The 22,633-nt window shown below is 35.9% G+C and overlaps 1 protein-coding gene across 1 annotated transcript in view; it reads left to right on the top strand.

Moving 5' to 3' along the window:
- disp3 (dispatched RND transporter family member 3) overlaps positions 1–22,633 on the top strand; it is a 72,419-nt gene that overhangs the window by 32,197 nt on the left and 17,589 nt on the right. The window contains exons 5-12 of the mRNA XM_048210859.1: positions 5,464–5,598; positions 5,691–5,851; positions 6,742–6,881; positions 10,220–10,308; positions 11,640–11,804; positions 15,446–15,607; positions 17,918–18,049; positions 19,724–19,860. Coding sequence (XP_048066816.1) covers positions 5,464–5,598; positions 5,691–5,851; positions 6,742–6,881; positions 10,220–10,308; positions 11,640–11,804; positions 15,446–15,607; positions 17,918–18,049; positions 19,724–19,860 — 1,121 coding nt within the window. The remainder of the gene's footprint in view (positions 1–5,463; positions 5,599–5,690; positions 5,852–6,741; positions 6,882–10,219; positions 10,309–11,639; positions 11,805–15,445; positions 15,608–17,917; positions 18,050–19,723; positions 19,861–22,633) is intronic.

The raw sequence follows: 22,633 nt of genomic DNA, 5'->3' as shown, positions 1-22,633 counted from the left end.
CAGGATTTTTCTCCATATAGTGGACTTCAATGGGCACCAAACATTTGAAGGTCAAAATTAGTTTTACTGCAGCTTCAAATTGTTCAACACGATCCCAGATGAGAAATAAGGGTCTTATCTAGTGAAACCATCGCTCATTTTCTGAAAAAAATTGAAAATTATATAAGTTTTAACCAGAAATGCTCATCTTGAACTAGCTCTCTTCTTCTCCTCTATTAGAATTCCAGCAGTATAGACGCTGCTAAGTGTATTACTGCCCTCCACAGGTCAAAGTTTGAACAAATCTTTATATGCAATATGCTAGTTTAATAGTATATAACAATTAGTTCAAATTTTGGCCTGTGGAGGGCAGTATTACGTTTAGCAGCGTCTAAACTTCTGGAATTCTAATAGAGGAGAAGAAGAGAGCTAGTTCAAGATGAGCATTTAAGGTTAAAACTTGTTTTTTTAAGAAAATGAGCGATGGTTTCACTAGATAAGACCCTTATTTCTCATCTGGGATCGTGTAGAAGGCTTTGAAGCTGCTGTGAAACTAATTATGACCTTCAACTGTTTGGTGCCCATTGAAGTCCACTATAAGGAGAAAAATCCTGGAATGTTTTCATCAGAAACTTTAATTTCTTTTCGACTGAAGAAAGAAAGACATGGACATCTTGGATGACATGGGGGTGAATAAATTATCAGGAAAACTTTATTTAAAGGTCCCGTTTTTCGTGTTTTTTTGAAGCTTTGATTGTGTTTATAGTGTGCAATATAACATGTGTTCATGTTTTACGTGTAAAAAAACAGTATTTTTCACATAATTTACTTATCTGTATACCGCTGTTTCCACTGTCATAAAAACGGGCTGATGACTTCCTTGTTCTATGAAGTCCCTCCTTCAGAAATACGTAACGAGTTCTGATTGTGCCAGCGGTTCCTGTGTTGTGATTCGGCAGCTCTGAGCGCACCCAGAGCCATAGAGAGCGCACCTTGCCCGGAAAGGTCACGCCTCTTACCATAACGTGTGCTGCACATAGTTTTACATGTGGATTATTGTGGTGTTGTGCCGAATGAACACAAAAGACAATAATTCCCGAGAGACTGAACTCTTTAATCTCCACAAGCAGCGACAGAAAATGTACAACGTTAGCACTCACTCAGAAGAGTACCTCATACGGAAAACAGCCATATACATAAACATAGTCCCCTCTTGTGGCCATTATGTGCACTGCAGTCCAACATTAACTATTGCAGTAAGGATACCACAATTATAATTTTCGGGAACCGAGTTAAACATAAATTGTAACCATTGATCTCTAAGTACAGCGTCCCTGGGAAGGCCAAACAAAGGTGATTGGACTGCGGGATGAAAATAACAGCGTTTCGACGACATGGCGACAAACACACTCTACAAACGCAACTCTTGCTCTTCTCCGTGGGAGCGCAACAAGACCACGCCCCCTTTTTTGTGTATTCCTGTGGGCGGAGGTTAGTCAAAAAACTGTTTTAGTGACGTCATTAAAGAAGGAAGTAGAGGGATGTAGTCCAAACTGGCCGTTCGATGTAGGCGACTTCTGTTAAATAAAATATCTCGCTTGGCATTGAACTTTGAGCTTTAAAATTTTACAGATTTTATTTATACTCTAACAACAACATTACACACTAACTAAAGTTTGAAACATGGGATCACGAAGAACGGGACCTTTAAAAGTGGACTAATCCTTTAATACATGCTGTAAAATATTTTAATTGTTAGTTCATTATAACAAATGTATTAATTATGCTAACGAATTGAATCTTATTGTAAAGAGTAATTAGTAATTAGTAAAAAGTGCTAATTAGTCGAGACAGGGTTTCAGTTTTGCTAATGTTACCGGTCCCACGTGATGGAACGTTGACTCTGCGTTGTGTGTGTAGAACAAATGGACACCGAATTTCTATGACTGGTCTATGGGTGGCATTTACACTCGTTACACTGAAATATTGTTATAGATATAATGAAAGCCTTGATGTAGCCTCGTTTTTATGACTTGTGTTTTGTCAAAATTGCAACTGGATTTATTTTCCTCATCTACAAATAGCCTCAGTATGCTTTGTGCCAACATTTGTGTCAACAGATGAGCTGCAAATGATTTCTGAAAGAAAATGTGACTGATGTCTTGAACCTACACAGACTGAGACCAGGCTGACTACCCACATATTTAGCAGCATGAGTTTATAACTTTGTGCAGTATGACTTAATTAGACACAGCAGTAAACATGTATTTCAGTCTATTAAAAGCACAAGAGGATGCAGACTTGAAGGTGTACTAACTGTGACATTGGTTGTTGAGCAATTCATCAAGTAAATCTTATTGATTTGGCCGTCTCACAGCTCCACAGCTGGTTTTCTTGGTATATTCAGGTCGTTATACTATTTTTGTCCGGACATTCCTAAAATGAGGCTTATTTTCTCACAGCTGCTGCATCAACAACCGTCTGGATAATGGAAAATAGAACACCACTTTTCCATGTGACATTTTTATAAAAACCTCAATGATGTTTTTTTTTTTTTATGTTACATAACGTGACCTCGGTGCTTTATCTGTATATCATATAACCTTCTCTGAACCTTCCGAATTCATTTACGTGTCAGCTGCACTTGCAATGCACTACCTTGTTAGAGAAACAATAGAGAGCTCTCGAACGCTGTCGTTCCACTCAGCTTGTGCAGCAGTTTGTTACTGTTTGTTACAAAACCTTTAGCACTCTCTGTACACCACAGCACTTTCAGATAATTCAGGGATAAAAGCTTGAAAGCACAGAAAACATCTCCAAGTGCTGCAAAGCATGTAGGCCAAAAATATCTTGGCACTTTTGTGATTGCTAATGGTAAATTGGTGACAGATATTTCAAATATGACAGAAAGGGCTTGGTGAACGCAAACAGACCTGTCAAGAATTGCCTGTGTTGGAGTAATTAGCTTGAAGTATTGATGCTAAGTTTACATTTTTAAATAGCATGTCATCAAAATAGAGTTGTTACGTCAATACTGACGTAATGGGGAGCCCAATCACCTCCAAGTGGTAACTAAATGAGCCAATGGACATTGGCCAGTGAGTTCCCATTCAGTCAGTCACGTTCGACATTCTTACAGTACAAAGCTGTTGTTGTAGTGCTACTGTTGCTACATTGCTGTTGTTTATAGCAGTTTATTGTGCATGTAGCCATTCGTTTTAGTGAATTGCCTAATTTGGATAGCTGATTTAAATAAACTGATCCAAAAGAAAAAGGTTCACTGATTCTTTTGAGTCTGTGCAGCATTTGTAGCAAAATTATGCTAAAGCAAAACTAAATTTTGTAAAATTGTGCTGTTCATTACTGTTTTTGTTTTTGAGTTACACCATTGAAATGTTTGGTGTCAGTTTGAGGTTAAAAGGATTAAAGGGTTAGTTCACCTAAAAATGAAAATTCTGTCATTATTTACTCGCCCTTGTGTCGTTCCAAACCCGTAAGACTTTTATTAAGAGAGATTTATTATTTTTCTGTCCCTCCATTGACGGTCCACACAACTACCACTTTGACGCTTCAAAAAGAGATTATAAAGAGTTCATAAAGAGATTGTATAACTAATCCATATGAATTGAGCGGTTTAGTCCAAATTTTCTTAAGAGACTTGATCACTTTATATGATGAACAGATTGAATTTAGGCTTTTATTCACATGTAAACATTCATCAACTCACATATCAGTTATGGTAAACGGAAGCTCAAGCATGTTTGCTTGATGCGTGCAAGAACCAGTGAGGTTCATTCTCATGTGTTACGCAGCACATTTGAGCTTCAGCAAGAACCAGTGAGGTTTATTCTCTCACATTAATCAAGCAAGTATGGTTGAGCTTTTGTTTGTGTTCGCTGTTCAATGTTTAAACGTATCACGGTTTCCACAAAAACTGCAGCACAACTGTTTTCAACATTGATAATAATAATAAATGCATAATAGCAAATCAACATGTTAGGATGATTTCTGAAAGATCATGTGACACTGAAGACTGGAGTAATGATGCTGAAAATTCAGCTTTGACCACAGGAATAAATTACATTTAAAATATATTAAAATCGATGTTTTAAATTGTAATAATATTTCACAACTTTACTGTATTTTAGATCAAATAAATGCATCCTTGGTGAGCAGACTTTTCACCAAGAGAGACTTCTTTTAAAAATATTAACCCAAACTTTTAAATGGTAGTGCATTTAACTTGGGTGTATACATTTATTTTAATTTACTTTAAGTGTATGTATTTTTTATTGGTGGCTATTTTAGGTGTATAAATTTCTCTTTTTTCTACTTTCTAGTTTTATTAAAGGAAATGACATAAAGTGAGTCTCAAACTCCATTGTTTCCTCCTTCTTATATAAATCTCATTTGTTTAAAAGACCTCCGAAGAACAGGCGAATCTCAACATAACACCGACTGTTACGTAACAGTCGGGATCATTAATATGTACGCCCCCAATATTTGCATATGCAAGCCCATGTTCCCAACATTATGAAAGGCATTAGACAAGGGCAGCCAGTAACGTCTGGATCTGTGCACAGCTGAATTATCAGACTAGGTAAGCAAGCAAGAACAATAGCGAAAAATGGCAGATGGAGCAATAATAACTGACATGATCCATGATATTATGATATTTTTAGTGATATTTGTAAATTGTCTTTCTAAATGTTTCTTTAGCATGTTGCTAATGTACTGTTAAATGTGGTTACCATCGTTTCTTACTGTATTCACGGAGACAAGAGCCGTCGCTATTTTCATTATACAACACTTGTAGTCTGCATAATGCATAAACACAACTCCATTCTTTATAAATCTCTCCAAGAGTGTAGCATTAGCCGTTAGCCACGGAGCAAAGCCTCAAATTCATTCAGAATCAAATGTAAACAATATAACCGTATACAATACTCACATAATCCGACGCATGCATGACGAACACTTTGTAAAGATTCATTTGAGGGTTATATTAGCTGTGTAAACTTTGTTTATGCACTGTTCAAGGCAAGCGCGAGCTCTGTGGGTGTGGAGCAAGAGAATTAAAGGGCCAGTAGCCCTGAATCGGCTCATTTATAATGATGCCCCAAAATAGGCAGTTAAAAAAATGAATTATAAAAAATCTATGGGGTATTTTGAGCTGAAACTTCACAGACACATTCAGGGGACACCTTAGACTTATATTACATCTTTTTAAAAAAAGTTCTAGGGCACCTTTAATTAGTAATATTAATATATAGTGTAAATTTAGAAGTATTAAATACTGTAATAATAAGTACTCTTCCGATTACCCATGCAGTTATCAAATTACATATATTTTCAAAGAATTTTTTTGTTAGTAGCTTGTAGTGTAAAGTTAACTAAAGATTACTGTGCTTGAATACTAAAAGTCACCACCGTGTCATTTCTTGATTTGGCATTATGTGTCATATCCATTTTGTTTCTCCACAGTGTTTCTGACATTCTTTGGCTTGGCCAGTATTGGTCTGAGCTGTCTCGTGGCGCTCTTCTTGTATCATGTGGTGTTTGGAGTGAAATACCTCGGCATTCTCAACGGAGTTGCAGCCTTTGTCATCATCGGCATTGGTGAGAGTAATAAAATATCAAGCCATGAGCTTTCCACATTATAAATAAACATGTTCTTTGCTCCTACCATCTTCCTCTTTCTTTCCCTCTAGGTGTGGATGATGTGTTTGTGTTCATAAGTACCTTCAGACAGTCAGCCCACCTGACTTGTTCAATGCAGCGTATGATTTACACTGTAAAGACAGCAGGCAGAGCCACGTTCCTCACGTCCTTCACGACGGCAGCAGCATATGCTGCAAACACCTTCTCACAGGTGCAGTCAGCGGAGCAGAATAAACATATCCAGAAAATCAATTTTCAAAACAAAGATGTGCTAACATTTAGACCATTTTGAAGGCTGGAATATGCCTGGGACAAAATCTACACTTTTGTTGGAGTTCATTTACAATGCTAGTCAAGGTTTCCTGCACCCAAAACAGTTGTATTTTAGTTTTTCCTAAACCGTTTTCCACTTCTTTGATGGTTAAAGTTAAACAGGCTGTTTTTGCTGCTATACCTTTAAGACATCTCTTTGTAAATTACCTCCGTTATGATTGGCTAACTTTGACGTACCAATGTAATTCATGCTTATCAAGAGTTGGTTGCTAAATATTACACAGGCATATGTCAGTGTACCCTGACGAATTTTGCTAGGACGGTCAATTTTAGACAATAACGTAATACAATTGATTACAACGAAAAGTATAACAATATAAAAAAATAAATGTTTTAATCATGACCTCTGACCCCTACATTCTGTATTAAGGGTTTTTCCTGCCATCAAAGCAGTTTTAAGCTTTAAATGGTGTGATAAAATGAGGCAAAGTTCTGAATGAACTTGAGGATTCGTATGTGACCTCCCGCTTTGAAGCTCAGGATCTAACATCAATCAAAAAATAAACACAAATGATGTAATAAACTGCAAGAACATGTAGAGCAGACAGTCAAACATTTCTTTATCTTTAAAGAGAGGTCTTATTTTATTCAGAGTAGCTTTTGTACCCATGGGGCTTTTATGTTTCTGTCACCATCTCATGTTTATTCAGTAGTGTATTGGTGTGATGAGAATCCTGCCGGTTAATTTATATTAAAACATGCAAAGTGAAAAAAAAATTCTGACAACACCTGACATGTGACCTTTATCTGTTTTGTATGCATCGTTAGATCCCAGCGGTTCATGACTTCGGTCTGTTCATGTCTCTCATTGTGAGCTGCTGCTGGCTTTGGGTTTCCATTCTCATGCCTGCTGCCCTTTGCATCTGGACCCAGTGTGGAGCTGCCCATGGCAACGCCTGTCCCAAATGGTAGAGTTTTTATGTCTTTCCAAATGTCTTTTGAGAAATGTGCATGTTCTTTACTTTGAAGTTTTGTCACATTATTCATTCATTAAAGGTATAATTTCTGTGACTTTCCATCTTCTGTGGAATACAAGAGAAGATTTTAAGAAATGTCTCAGTGTTTTCTTGCCCATACAATGGAAGCCAATGGTTACCAAAATTCTTCAAAATATCTTTTATGTTCCGCAGAAGAACCAAAGTCATACAGGTTTGGAATGACATGAGGGTGAATAAATGATGACAAATTTTTAAATTTTGGGTGAGCTATGCCTTTAAAATCATAGATCACCAAGAAATGCAAATTCTGTCATCATTAACATCACGTTGTTCCAAACCCGTACTTACAAACCAGACTTTCTTCCTTCTGCTGAACACAAACACAGAAATTGTAAAGTGCTGATCACTCTTTCCCATGCAATTACAGTACAGTACATAAGTGCCCCATTATGCTATTTTAAACGTTTCTAATTTTGTTTTGGAGTCTCTCACAATAGGTTTACATGCATCCAGGGTCAAAAAACACACATAATATATATTGCATTATCACCTCTTTTTTCAGTGTCTGATACGGTTTGATAAAGGATTCAGTTTCTCTAAACCCCTCCTTTCAGAGAGCCTGCTCTACTCTGATTGGTCAGACTAGAGCATAGTGTTTTGTGATTTGTCTTCCACTTATAGTGTGTATCGGAAACCAAATGCTCATTAACATACCTTAATCTTAATCAGTCCAGATATGACTCATGAGAAAAGTATCAATGTCTGTTTAATGAACGAATTGTTATTTTTAGTTGAATCTTTTTAAAGGTGCCATCGAATTGAAAATTGAATTTACCTTGGCATAGTTGAATAACAAGAGTTCAGTACATGGAAATGACATACCGTGAGTCTCAAACTCCATTGTTTCCTCCTTCTTATATAAATCTCATTTGTTTAAAAGACCTCCGAAGAACAGGCGAATCTCAACATAACACCGACTGTTACGTAACAGTCGGGATCATTAATATGTACGCCCCCAACATTTGCATATGCCAGCATTAGCATGTTAGCATGTTGCTAATGTACTGTTAAATGTGGTTAAAGTTACCATCGTTTATTACTGTATTCATGGAGACAAGAGCCGTCGCTATTTTCATTATTAAACACTTGCAGTCTGTATAATTCATAAACACAACTTCATTCTATATAAATCTCTCCAACAGTGTAGCATTAGCCGTTAGCCACAGAGCACAGCCTCAAACTCATTCAGAATCAAATGTAAACATCCAAATAAATACCATACTTACGCGATTAGACATGCTGCATGACGAACACTTTGTAAAGATCCATTTTAAGGGTTATATTAGCTGTGTAAACTTTGTTTATGCAATGATAGAGTCGAGAGCTCTGGGGGGGCGGAGAGCGCAAGCAATTAAAGGGCCAGCAGCATGAATCGGTGCATAGTTAATGATGCCCCAAAATAGGCAGTTAAAAAAATTATTTAAAAAAAATCTATGGGGTATTTTGAGCTGAAACTTCACAGACACATTCAGGGGACACCTTAGATTTATATTACATCTTGTAAAAAAAAACGTTCGATGGCACCTTTGATTAATTGGTTGATTCAGTTCACAAAACAGGTCTGAATGATTTGTCCATGAATCAGATTGATCCAGTTCTCAAGCTAAATTCACTGACAGAATGATCCCTTTACAGCTTACTCGATGGAAATATTATTAGTGAATAATATTTTCATATCAGTCATATCATGGACACTTTTATGGTTCTTTAAAGACTCCCTGTGGTGAAAATCAAGTTTTTAATGTTGTTTATATGTAATGTTTTTAATATGTTTTAAGACAAACCATGTGCAAATTCATAAGTCAACACCATTGCTGAATATTTTATGTTTGAAACTGCAGTAAACCAAAACCCGTCTAAAACCTGCGGTTTGAAATTGGTGGTGTTTGTGACGTCACAGACTACCTTGTAACCAATCACAACAACGTGCCAGCAGGCTTTAGCATATCATTAACTATGACCGCTCTGAAGCAGGAAAGTCTCGAGAGAAGCCAGGTTATCCTGGTATATTTTCTGCTGATATGAAAAATTGTATAGATTTATCAATATAGCGAGTCTATAACGATGTTATGATGAACTATAAGCCTTTCTCCACTGACGTTCTGAGTTGTTCAAAGCATTTATAAGGATACTGATTGTTAGAAGGCAGCTGTCTGACTCTGAGATGAAGAACAGGAACGGTGTGTGTAACATTAGCAACATATTATTAGCTGTTTGATAACGTAGTCAAGCAAAAGGCTAATCATATTAATTAATATTAATTAATGACAGAACCGTCGCAAGGGCTGTGCCAAGTGTGCAAGTGCATAGGGGCTCGCGCCAAAGTAAAGTGACCGCCGACTTGAAGTAAAGCCAATAAGTTCATGTTTTTATCCTTCGAAATACTTTAATACTATAAAACATAGCTAAAACAACATTGGTCTGAGCGTGTGCGTGTGACTGTGATTTATGTGCATATGTCAGTCAGTGTGGCATCACACGTCAAGTTCTGAGAGAGATATTCAGTCCATTATAAATTCTGATTTTGGCCGCCTCTGGAATGGCCTACCTGATAAGTTCAAGTAAATACGCTGAAAATCCGCGCTCATTCAAGGATGTGCATTTATTTAATGTACGGAGAAGGCACGGGCGCCAAATGTGGAGACATTTCATCTGAATGTTTTTTTAAAACTCCAAAAAGCAATGAAATTGTCAAACATCCATTTAGCGCCTGTTCACAGAGGAAAACGGCTGCTTGTTCTCTTGATACTATCTGTTTTACTGAGAAATCACTTCAGTGAGAGAGCAGTCCAAACAAATGCAAGTGGATTCAGACCGCGAATCAAGCTTTTTTCTCCGAGCTGGCGCGAGCGAGTGGAGGCGGGGATAATTTGCATATTCATTGATCCGTGTATATTAAATGAGGCAAGGGTGTAGAGTTACATTCAAGCTATTTTAAGGCACAAAGAATTTTTTTTCGCTTGAATTTTTTTAAAAATGTCATTTTGGTGACCAAAGATGAGTTTTAAGGGATAAAATAATTGACTACAGGGGGACTTTAACATTATTTTTGAAGACTGAAAACTTCAGTCCCCATTTATTCCAATTGCATGGAAAAGAGTGACCAGCATCAAAATATCTTCTTTTGTGTTCCACAGAAGTATTAAAGGCATACTGATTTGGAATGACATGAGAGTGAGTAAATGATGACATATATGGGATTTTGGGATAACTTATCCCATTAACACTGAGATTGTTAACCCTAACAGGTGGACCACTCTAACTAAACTGTCCGCCAGCCCTAGTCCCCTCTCAGATGATGATGATGTTGCTCTAATAACTGTGGAAATGGAACCAGGTAATGATGAATTCATTTTGAAAAAAGATTACAAAGACAATTTCTTATTTCTTGTCATCAGTCTTATTTTCAGTGTCATCAGTCAAATTCATCTTTATTTATTTTGTGTTTTGCTTTCTTTTTTTAGTCAATGAATCACACCTTTGCATACTACGGAAGAGGATTAGGGCCAAGCAATAATAAAAAAATAAAACCATCTCGAGATTAAAGATGTTAAATTTCGAGAAAAAAGTCTAAATAAAATGTTGAGAATAAACTCGTTAAATTACGAGAAAAAAATTGTTAAATTTAGAGAAAAAGGTCGAGATAAAATGTTGAGAATAAACTCGTTAAATTACGAGAAAAAACTTGTTAAATTTCAAGAAAAAAGTCGAGATAAAATGTTGAGAATAAATTCATTAAATTATGAGAAAAAAAGTCGTTAAATTACGAGAACAAATTCGTTAAAATTTGAGAAAAAAGTCGTTAAATTTCGAGAAAAAAGTCGAGATAAAATGTTGAGAATAAACTCGTTAAATTATGAGAAAAAAGTCTTTAAATTTCAAGAAAAAAGTCTAGATAAAATGTTGAGAATAAACTCATTAAATTATGAGAAAAAAGTTGTTAAATTACGAGAACAAATTCGTTGAATTATGAATTTGTTCTCATAATTTAACATCTTTTTTCTCTAAATTTAACGACTTTTTTCTCATAATTTAACGAATTTGTTCTTGTAATTTAACAACTTTTTTCTCATAATTTAATGACTTTATTCTCAACATTTTATTTTGACTTTTTTCTTGAAATTTAACGAGTTTTTTCTCGTAATTTAACAACTTTAATCTCGAGATGGTTTTATTTTTTTATTATTGCTTGGCCCTAATCCTCTTCCGTAGCATACAACAATTACAACCAGGAGAGAGAAAAAGTATTATCAAGTTTATCCTTATCCTTACGAAATACCTTAACCTGTTAACTTGCATCCCCATTTGGAACCTAAATCTAAGAAATGGCATACCCAAATTAGTAGACTCATTTGAAAGAAAATATTTGGCAGCTTGTTGTCATATCATCAGAATGAATTAAATCAATTATAAAATTCAAAAACAGCACCAGTGATTATAATGGGTTTTGCTTTTGATGTGACGCTCACATCCAGTGCAGGCAAATGTCAGCAAATAAGCGACTGAATTCCAGTGGGTGGGGCCTATGGTGAGATGATGTATAAACTATTCATCGATGTCTTGCTCTGGAGGTAGTCATATGCAAATTTATTTGCCTGTGTGACATCACAAATCCCGCAATATCAAAACAAGCCATTTTTGGAGCCTGATGCTTTGATTTCTGTCCAGGTGTGTATGACTCTGAATCGGATGCAGCCCTGCTGTCGATCTCTGTAGAAGCTCCTTTGTCCGTGTCCACTGAGGGCAATGTGGGAGTTGTCAGTGCCCACCTTCAGAGGCTCCTGAGACAGTGGGTGGCAGAACCTGTTGTTGAGAAACGGAAAACTATTATAGGTGAGTAACATTTGTGATCATTAGTAACATTTGTGATGATTATGTCAAAAGATGTGATGTGCTTTCACAATACTCACATTAGTTAAGCATCTTTATTCATTTGCTCTCAGCCGCAGACAACACACTCACAGACCGCCTACAGAGCTTTCATGTACTGTCTGATGTATGTCAAGCTCAAAACTGCCAAGAGCTCACTGGAACCTTCCACTCTGATTGGCTGGTTTCTAAACAACTTTCTTAAATTGTGGTGCACAGGCTTTGAACCTAAAGTCATGTACAATTAAGGTACAATAAATGCTTCAGCTGAAGAACTAGTTGCTTGATGTGCTAACGTTTTTGAGTTTCATGTAAAATATCATGTAAGAGTTTAATCTGAGACATTTGTCAGCATGTAAATGAGATATCCTTGAGCGCACCTCGCTTTGTGTGCAGTGCTACAGTACTTCAGATTTACTCACATCACATAAAAACAAACTTTTGTTACTTTGCCCTTGTGAAAAAAAGTAAACTTTAGCAATTAAATGCATTTATTTTTTACAGGAGTGGTTACAGTTCCTAAGTGTACAGTTCTTAGCTAAAATTATCTGCATTGTGAACCAGACTGTTAGGAATATACTATTCTGTTTGCTGCATGTATACTCTATACTCTCTATATATAGTGTGTATGTATAGTATGCAAATTTTCTGTATGCGTGATTGCATGGAATGATTGGATGACCTACTCCACTTTATGTAAAATGTGCAAAATGTGCAGTGTGCATCAGAGCATGGGATACTGTACATTACAATGTAATGCGCTTGACATGACCTTCCATTTACAGTGTGATGGATGAACTGCTAATATCAGCTGCATCTCTTTCTTGACTCATTATTTGACTAGACTGCCAAATGTGGAGACATTTTTTATATGCTGTAATAACTGGACACCATTTATTACAGCGAATTACACATGCAATGCAATGAGGTCATGGGACAACAGTGTTGCATACTAGTGTTTGGAATATTTAGTGTAGAATAATGCTTGTACTTATTTGCTTATTATTATTTTTTTTAAATGTTTGCAATATATAATACATACTTTATTATTATTTAAATGAAAAAAGGTGAAATATTGCCTTGGCAACTAACTGAAATAAGTTTGTTGAAGTACTAAATAAAAATTAAAAAAAAGAACACACATGACAAAATGACTAAAACTTAAGCTAAAATTATTAAATATGAACAAATACTGTAATAGTATAAATAATACTAAAATAACAATGATTACCAGTATTTACTTTGTAATTAAATCAGGGTTGTGTCTGTCACAGTTATGTTCAGATTAGTTCAGTTCCTATCATATCTGTATTAGTTCTCATTTGATTCTAATTTGTTATTCATCACATTCAGGTGTTTCTTAATTTAGTTCCTCATTTACTCTGTGTATAAATATCACCTGTTACAGTATGTTCATTCTGTTATCGGTTCTCGTTATGTTTACATGTTTAAGGTGTTGTGGTTATGATTGAGTTTATTAATAAATTCAGTTCCTGTTTATTCATCTTTGTCATGTGAGTTTCTACTACAATGCCTTTACGTTGTGACAAGAACCGACCCTCAAGAACGAGTACAAAAAAAAAAAGATATGGATTTACCAGCGATGCAGATTCTCCTCTGACCTGAGTCTTCTGGGGTACTTGGGCTGGATGGTGAAACATGGCGGTCTTTCCCTCACCGCCTGCAAACCCGAGGCCACCACCAATGTTGTCCAAGTCCTAAAGCCAGAGACCATTCCATCTCTGGAGATGAAGCATGCTGATCAGTCCACCCCAGAGCCAGGACCTGATCGATCTGTGGACCATGGATCCTATTCCCACCCAAAGACCCACCCCTGAGTCCTCGCCTTCTTCGCCGATCTTGTGTTGCCATCTTGATTCTCCGGTCCCATCTGAAGGCCTCCATTCTCTGATGTCCTTATCCCTTCTCCTCTGGTCAAGGCCAGTTCCCTGGATCCGTTGGCCCTGCTTCTTCCATCCAGCTCCTCGGCTCTGGTTTTGCGGCTGTCTCTGTTTGGCTTGTTAGCATTGCCCCGGCTTCGCCTCTACCAGCACGGCATGAGGTTGAGGTCTCGGCATCACATCAGGCCTCCTGTCCCAAGTCCCCATCTAGACTTGACAGCCCATCGACCTCACTATGGCTTCGCTCCCTCATTGCTTCCGTGTCCCGACTGCCCTGAGATTCTGCTGGGATAACTCGTCTCTCCAGGTGGGCCTCCAGCGGTCGTCGCTCAGCTTCTGCCACGGACTTCCATGACAGACTTCCGTCACGGACTTCCGCCACGGACTTGGCGGTGCCTACACCCTCCACCCCTATGGCATCATCTGGCTCCTCCCTTTCTCTGTCCTCCCAGTCATCCTCCCTCGCTCCATAGTCGCCCCAGTCAGCCAAGTCCCTGTTGCCGCCTCAGTCCCGCGAACCAGCAGCCCAGCCTCAGGCTTCTAGGCCATCAATGTCACCTTGGTCCATCAGCCTCTCTGCTCCGCAGGTTCCTCCAGGCATCATGATTCTGCCTCTGCCGATCGGTCCCAGGGTTCCGTCCAGCTCTTCAGTCAGGACTCCGCCCTGGATCGTCCCACTGTCAGGGCCACCCTGGTGCCTGTGGTTAGCAACTCCTCCAGGCTCCTGTCCTTCACCAGCTCCATGCCCTCCACCGAAGCCTACACCCTTTTTCCTCCTGTTGGACTATTTCTGTTAAGCCGCGAGATCACACCTTCCAGGAGGGGGAGCTTATGTCACGGTTATGTTCAGTTTAGTTCAGTTCCTGTGATGTTTGTCTTAGTTCTTGTTTGCTTCTATGGGAACTAATTTGTTGTTCATCACGTTCAGGTGTTCATGATTTAGTTCCTCATTTACTGTGTGTATAAATATCCCGTTATGTTCATTCTGTTCATTAGTAAAGTCAGTTCCTGTTTATTCATCTTCGTCATGTGACTTTCTACTACAATGCCTTTACGTTGTGACAGTGTCTAAATAATTGCACCAAAATTTATTTTAAAAATATGCCTTTATAAGAACTAAAGAATGCTTACACATGTATAAAGGTCTGGTAAATGATTATCCGTAAACGAACAAAGAGTACAGTAGTGAACTCATGCAAGTCACATTTACATTTTTCTGCTAATGTACACACAATTTGTGCATGAGTAAGATGAAAATTTCCTGGCTGTTTTGTTTCAGACTCCGTGTAATTTCTTTCTTATTCTCAAGGTCAGTCTATTCACAGTTCAAACAAAAGAGCTATGAACTGCATCCCTTATGTGCCTGCGACAATGCAGTTAAGCTTGTATTAGCATGGTGGAGTGTATCAAGAAATTTCAACAAACGCCTATTGTGTAAATGCATATTTATGCAGCTGTATATGCATGTCAATAAGCTAAATTAGAGCCAGGTTTCTCTCAGGCCCCCACTGCTCATTCCTCTTATTAGGTGAGCAGCCTGGGCAGTGTCGAAACAACGGCGGTATAATTATAGACTTAGAGACAGTTTCAAATAATACAGTCATGCATAATGTAGCAGGATGCATTTAAATCCCAGCATTAGCTTGTTGTGATAAACATCCTCCGCCATCCACATCGCACATCTAATCCTGTCTGGTTTTTCAGGTGTGTATGTTTTGGTTCTGCTGGGCTCAGTGTGGTGCTGTTGTCTCCTGCGGCCGGCCAGTCACGCGCCTGTGCTGTTCCACAGAGACACCAACCTGCAGAGACTGCTGGACCTGCGCAGTAACCTGAGCGCTCAGGGGATTGCCTGCCATATGTGCTCAGGTGAGCCTTCTAAACAGTGCAGTACACTCTAGTGGGTCATTGAAAACAATCGCTTGACTCATTTGTGCTGCATTATTTAATTAGACAACAGATTTTCTGCTCATGGCACGACACAGTAGATGAAGGCAGCGGGCAATGAGCCGAAACATGAGTAGAGACAATATTTGTGTGTCAGGTAATAACTTTAATCAATAAGCCATTACATAAGGGATAATATCTGCTTTGCATCAGTGTCTAGTGTCACCCACAAGGGCTTTATTTTTTGTTGTTGTGATCAGGTGACTGTACATTATTCATCACACAGGAGACATGAAACTAAACCAGCTATGTAGAAAATTGTTTATAAACTGTTTAGCAAAAATATTCAACCACAAAATGCCATCAACTGACCAGTCAGAATCAAGTATGTAATGCTTAAACTATAGCAGTTGTTATATATTCAGTCATAAATATATGAAAACATATTAGTATTGAAGTGTTGACTGAAAATCTGAGATTCAAAATCATGAACCTGGATTTTGAAATATGTAAAACAATGAAATGTTATTTTCTGTTCCCCACATAATTTCCCATCCTGCGTCACTGTATCCTACGGAAGAGGATTAGGGCCAAGCAATAATAAAAAAATAAAACCGTCTCGAGATTAAAGTTGTCAAATTTCGAGAAAAAACTTGTTAAATTTCGAGAAAAAAGTCGAGATAAAATGTTGAGAATAAAGTTTTTAAATTATGAGAAAAAAAGTCGTTAAATTACGAGAACAAATTTGTTAAATTATGAGAAAAATGTCGTTAAATTTCGAGAAAAAAGTCAAGATAAAATTTTGAGAATAAAGTCATTAAATTATGAGAAAAAAGTCGTTAAATTCCGAATTTGATGACTTTAATGACTTTTTTCTCTTAATTTAATTACTTTATTCTCATAATTTAATTACTTTTTTTCTCGTAATTTAATGACTTTATTCTCATAATTTAATGACTTTGTTCTCATAATTTAACGACTTTTTTCTCGTAATTTAATGACTTTATTCTCAAAATTTAATGACTTTATTCTCAAAATTTTATCTCGACTTTTTTCTCGAAATTTAACGAGTTTTTTCTCGTAATTTAATGAGTTTATTCTCAACATTTTATTTTGACTTTTTTCTCGAAATTTAATGAGTTTTTTCTCGTAATTTAATGAGTTTATTCTCAACATTTTATTTCGACTTTTTTCTCGAAATTTAACGAGTTTTTTCTCGTAATTTAACAAGTTTATTCTCAACATTTTATTTCGATTTTTTTCTCGAAATTTAACGAGTTTTTTCTCGTAATTTAACGAGTTTATTCTCAACATTTTATCTCGACTTTTTCTCGTAATTTAACAAGTTTATTCTCAACATTTTATTTCAACTTTTTTCTCGTAATTTAACGAGTTTTTTCTCATAATTTAACAACTTTAATCTCGAGATGGTTTTATTTTTTTTATTATTGCTTGGCCCTAATCCTCTTCCGTAGTATCCTGACAAATACAGTATTTCTAACTTTTTGAATTTAACAATATCCATTCAAGGTTTGTGTCAGTATTTTTTTAAAGAAATAAATACTTTTATTCAGCAAAAATGCATTAAAAAGACTGACATTGTTACAAAAATATATTTCACATAAATGTTGTTCTTTTGAACTTCCTTTTCATTGAAAATCTTGAAAAAAGTAACATGGTTTCCACAAAAATATTAAGCAGCACAACTGTTTTCAACATTGATAATAATAAGAAATGATTATTGAGCAGCAAATCAGCATATTGGAATGATTTCTGAAGGATCATGTGACATTGAAGACTGGAGTAATGATGCTGAAAATTCAGCTTTCCATCACAAGAATAAATTACATTTTAAAATATATTAAAATAGAAAACAGTTATTTTAAATTGCAATCATATTTCACAATATTACTGTACTCTATTTTTGATTTAAATGAAGCCTTGGTGAGCAGAAGAGACTTTTCAGAAACATTAAAAAACCTTACCGACCCCAAACTTTTGAACAGAAGTGTGCATTTTTAGTGTACGTTAAACATTACATACCGCTAACGTTGCTCATGTACAATTATGATATCAAAAGAGAATAGCATGGTGCTATGATAAATACTATGATTAACATAGTTGTGTGGTACTCTATACTCAAATTCAACACTAATAATACTAGTAGTAATATTAATGCTAATACTACAATGGTACATGCCTAAGAAATTCCACTGACTAGCTCTAAATTTGAGACATAACAAAAAATAAACCAGTACACACTGACATGTCCGACCTCTCTGTGTCTCTCAGGTGTTTTTATGGAGCGACCTCATAATCTGCACAGCACTGCTGATTTCACAAGCTCTACCTCAGGGAACCATCCCACAATTCCCTTAAACCAGTCCAAACCAGCATCCAACAGCACCGCACAGACGCTCGCAGGTTTGTTTTTCTGCTCTGCTGGGGGGAACGGGTGGAAAAACACCGACACCTGTTTTATCAAAACTTAATCAGTCTTTGATGCCTTCCCTGCTGGAAAAACCAGGTCATCCCAGTGAAAGGTTGTCAAGCTGGTAAACCAGCTTCAGAACATGGGTTAAACAGCTCACCCGGGTCCACACCAGCTTAGCTAAGGTGTTCTACTAGCTCTAACCAGGTTGGCCAAGATGGACAGTGGTTCGCAACATTTTTTTTGTCCAGCACCCCCATCCATTATCCAGGTCCAAATGCTCCCATTAAATAAAATGTATCATTATTGTCTGTTATTTTTCTGTTTATTATTATTGTTAGTAATAATAATAATGTATTTATTTTAATATATTTATTACATATTATTTATTTATATTCTTATATATTTATTTTATATCAGTTTTGATATCATGTCTGTTGCTTTCACTGGAAGTCTGACGGCTGTGCTGCAGAAAGCTGACAAAGAGAAAGAAAGAGTCATTACTATAGAAACTATACACTGTCTCGTCTAGTTGCATTGGTGTACACTGGCAGGTTTTAAGTCCCGTATACACTTTAATATGTCCATGCCGGGTGTAGACACAGTGTTCGAATGTTGCAGACCTTATTCTTTTAGTAGTTACAGCTTGTCTCGTTGTGAATCTTTGGTGTAAACTCACCTTAAAACACGAGCTGCATTTTTCAGGCTACACCAGCTAATGCGCATGTGCATTCACAAGCGTGCATCTCAGAACACTGACTGTTTCTATTGCAGCCGGAGCTTCTAATGGCAGCTGCAGTCACGCAATGACTTCACAAATTGGTGATTGGCACTTATTCCACCATATTGTGTGTTGCACTTTCTCCCATTCATAGTAATATGAGTGCACCATCGTTGTATATTTATGGTGTATATCGCATAAGAAGTAATGACCAGCTAGAAATCAATTGAAATCTGCTTTTAGTTTGACAGTAACTTTAGAAATTGTCTGCATAATATTACAAAGTGCAATAAATTTCTGGCTATATTCCCACAATTAATTAACCTAATGAACTTAATGTGCTTTGAAAACAAAAGTTTGGATGTTCTTTTAACAGCAGTGGCTTTTTGAAGTCTATGAAGTCTGTTATTATGCAGTCTCTCCTCCCTGAACAGTGGCTGCAGTATCTGGTTGAGGATATTTCACTTTGAATCGTCCCTTTACCAGTCATAAAACATTTTTTGGAGGACCCTTTCATGGGCAACATATTCATATAAAACAATACTGTTTTTTATGAGGCACACACAGCTCTCACACATACAGTTCTTCTCCCGTGAAATCCCCAAATAAAATGCAAACAAAAATGCACTCCCTTATTTATATACATCCCCTGACGTACTGTTGCAATTTTAATTGGTTTATTAAATAATCTATTCAATCCACGTTTTGTGTCCATGTCTATTAGCTTTGAGGTCAAAAATGCTAGTGCAGTCCTAAACATTGACAAAATCATGTTTTATCAGAAATACTGTATATTCAAAACATAATGAAGACTCATTCCCATCCTAATGTATACCGCCTAGAGGGTCAAGGGTTGTCAGTTGAACAAGTTTTTGCAAAAAACATTACTTTAGAAGTTATGATTTTTTTAACGTTTTTGAAAGAAGTCTTTTTTACAATTCTGCAGGTGGTCTCCTTACTGTCTATGTGTTTAAACTGGAGATGGGCTCTGCTGTTCCTCTATATCGCTATTCACTAAGTGCCAGTGTACCTGCACCCTGGCAAGCATCATCGGCTGGGCACGGGGACGTGCCATTCTTTCAGGTCTGTATGGCCACACACATTCACACACATTCACACAGACACCAATAACACCAGGACTGAGTTCCATTCAGAAGAGAATTGAGAATGCCTTTAAATTCCATTTCTGTTCAATTTCTGAGTTAAATTTGAATTGAGGCAAATAGGATGCACAAATGTATTTGGAATTTAAGAAAGTAGAATTAAATTAACTAGGAATTTAAACATAATTTTAGTATTGTTTAGAATTCTATTGTTTAGAATATTGCTAAAATAACACTGGTATGTTTAAATTCCTAGAGAATTAATTTAATTCTACTTTAAAAGCTAGTAATTTTGTACGGAAGAGGATTAGGGCCAAGCAATAATAAAAAAATAAAACCATCTCGAGATTAAAGTTGTTAAATTTCGAGAAAAAACTCATTAAATTTCGAGAAAAAAGTCGAGATAAAATGTTGAGAATAAACTCGTTAAATTATGAGAAAAAACTCGTTAAATTTCGAGAAAAAAGTTGAGATAAAATGTTGAGAATAAACTCGTTAAATTATGAGAAAAAACTCGTTAAATTTCGAGAAAAAAGTTGAGATAAAATGTTGAGAATAAAGTCATTAAATTACGAGAAAAAAGTCGTTAGATTATGAGAACAAATTCGTTAAATTATGAGAAAAAAAGTCGTTAAATTTCGAGAAAAAAGTTGTTAAATTATGAGAACAAATTCTTAATTTAACTAATTTGTTCTCGTAATTTAACGACTTTTTTCTCATAATTTAATGACTTTATTCTCAACATTTTATCTTGATTTTTTTCTCGAAATTTAACAACATTTTTCTCATAATTTAACGAATTTGTTCTCGTAATTTAACGAACTTTTTCTCGTAATTTAATGACTTTATTCTCAACATTTTATCTCGATTTTTTTTCTCGAAATTTAACATTTTTCTCATAATTTAACGAACTTGTTCTCGCAATTTAACGACTTTTTTCTCGTAATTTAATGACTTTATTCTCAACATTTTATCTCGACTTTTTTCTCGAAATTTAACGAGTTTTTTCTCGAAATTTAACAACTTTAATCTCGAGATGGTTTTATTTTTTTATTATTGCTTGGCCCTAATCCTCTTCCGTAATTTTGTTAAGTGCTTTTGTCATTTTTATCAGGGGCCAAGCACAGAACGTGCGTAGGCACCTATTGTATCCGTTAGTGTTCTTATTATTAGGGGCAAAGCACTGAATTCACCCTATGCCCTAATTTTCCATCATTGAATTTTTTCCACCATTTTGATTTTTATGAAAAACCTACTTTTTCGAACTTCTCCTAGACCCTTGCTTTGATTTTCATGAAAATCAAATAAGATCAACTTCAGACCATGCCAACAATAAGTAATGGAATTCAAGCTAATTCTTGAATAATTTGCAAACAAATTTGACAAAGTAAGTTTTGCTTCAAGTCTCTTAAGTCTCTTTAGATTTGGGGCGGCATGCCAAGTCAAACAATATCTAATTGTCCTGTGTCAGCCTTTTTGAATTTTGTCGCAAAATGCTATATTTCACGAACGCATTGGCGTAGCATTAAAAAAATTAAGTATGCATGTTCGGCATGATGCCTTGAAGGTACTCAAAACATTTATTTTGCTTATTTTATTGAAAAATAAGCAAATTTATTTTCCTGATAGATTCCTTAAGTCATACCGAGAACAATGATACCAATTATGCCATAGTCGGTCGAACTTGTTGTCCGCCATTTTGAATTTACTTGAAAACCTACATTTTCTAAAAGAAAAAAACAACTTAAAACCTACTTTTTCTGAATCAGATCAATGCCAGAAAAAGTTATGGATTTCGTATTGATATACCATATAAATTGTTATCGTTTAACGAATCAACGAAGTTGACGGCATGATGCCAAAATGAGGCTGTATCTCTACAAGGCTTTGTGTGCTTCATTGTCACCCCACACTGACCACATCACATCAATTTGGTTACAACGCCACCTATTGGTCGAAAGTGATAAGCAATTAAGTCATGTTACTACATTTTGACTAAAATCATCTAAAATGTTTTTAATTACTCATTGTTGCAGTTGGTCTGATGCTCCAGCCATGCTTGCATAACTCATGCCTTTTTTGTGCTTGACCCTTTAATTGTTGCTTCCAGCTAAATTTTTAATTTATATTTAGCTTTAATGTATTTTTATTTCAGTTTTACTTAATTTTATTGCTTTATTGCTATTTCAGTTGCCAAGGCAACATTTCTTCAAGTTTTTCATCATTTGAAGTTTTTCATTATTTAATTTCAGGTTTATTTCAATTAATGAAAATTATTTTTTATAAGTTTTAGTTTTTAATTAACAATAACAACACTGTACACTCAACATAAGGACATTTGTTAAAACATTACATTCTTCTGGTAAATAATCAGTGCTTGAAACAAATTTGAATTTGTATTTGTACATATTTATTTCATATTATATTTAATTATAACTTTCATTTTACTAATTTATGTAATATAAACAGATTCAAATTTTGATATTTTTTATTAAAATTTTGAATCTGAAAACAATGTGGTGAATATTTTGTGTGGCAAAAACAAAACATTTTATGGGTTTTATGGGTTTATTTAATATTTTGACAGTATTGAAATAAATCTGATCATTTGAGAATTGTTTTTTTTCCATAAGGGAAAAATTAGTGAAATTAATCATTTTATTTAATAATTATTTAATTGCCCACTGTTTAAAGGCCCGTTCACACCAAGAACGATAACAGTACAGATAATGAAAACTATATTAGCATATAAG

Source organism: Megalobrama amblycephala, linkage group LG12, assembly GCF_018812025.1.
Source record: "Megalobrama amblycephala isolate DHTTF-2021 linkage group LG12, ASM1881202v1, whole genome shotgun sequence".
In the NCBI taxonomy this organism is placed as follows: domain Eukaryota; kingdom Metazoa; phylum Chordata; class Actinopteri; order Cypriniformes; family Xenocyprididae; genus Megalobrama; species Megalobrama amblycephala.
The sequence above is the reverse complement of the archived record's forward strand: the minus strand, read 5'-3'. Positions and strand labels throughout refer to the sequence as shown.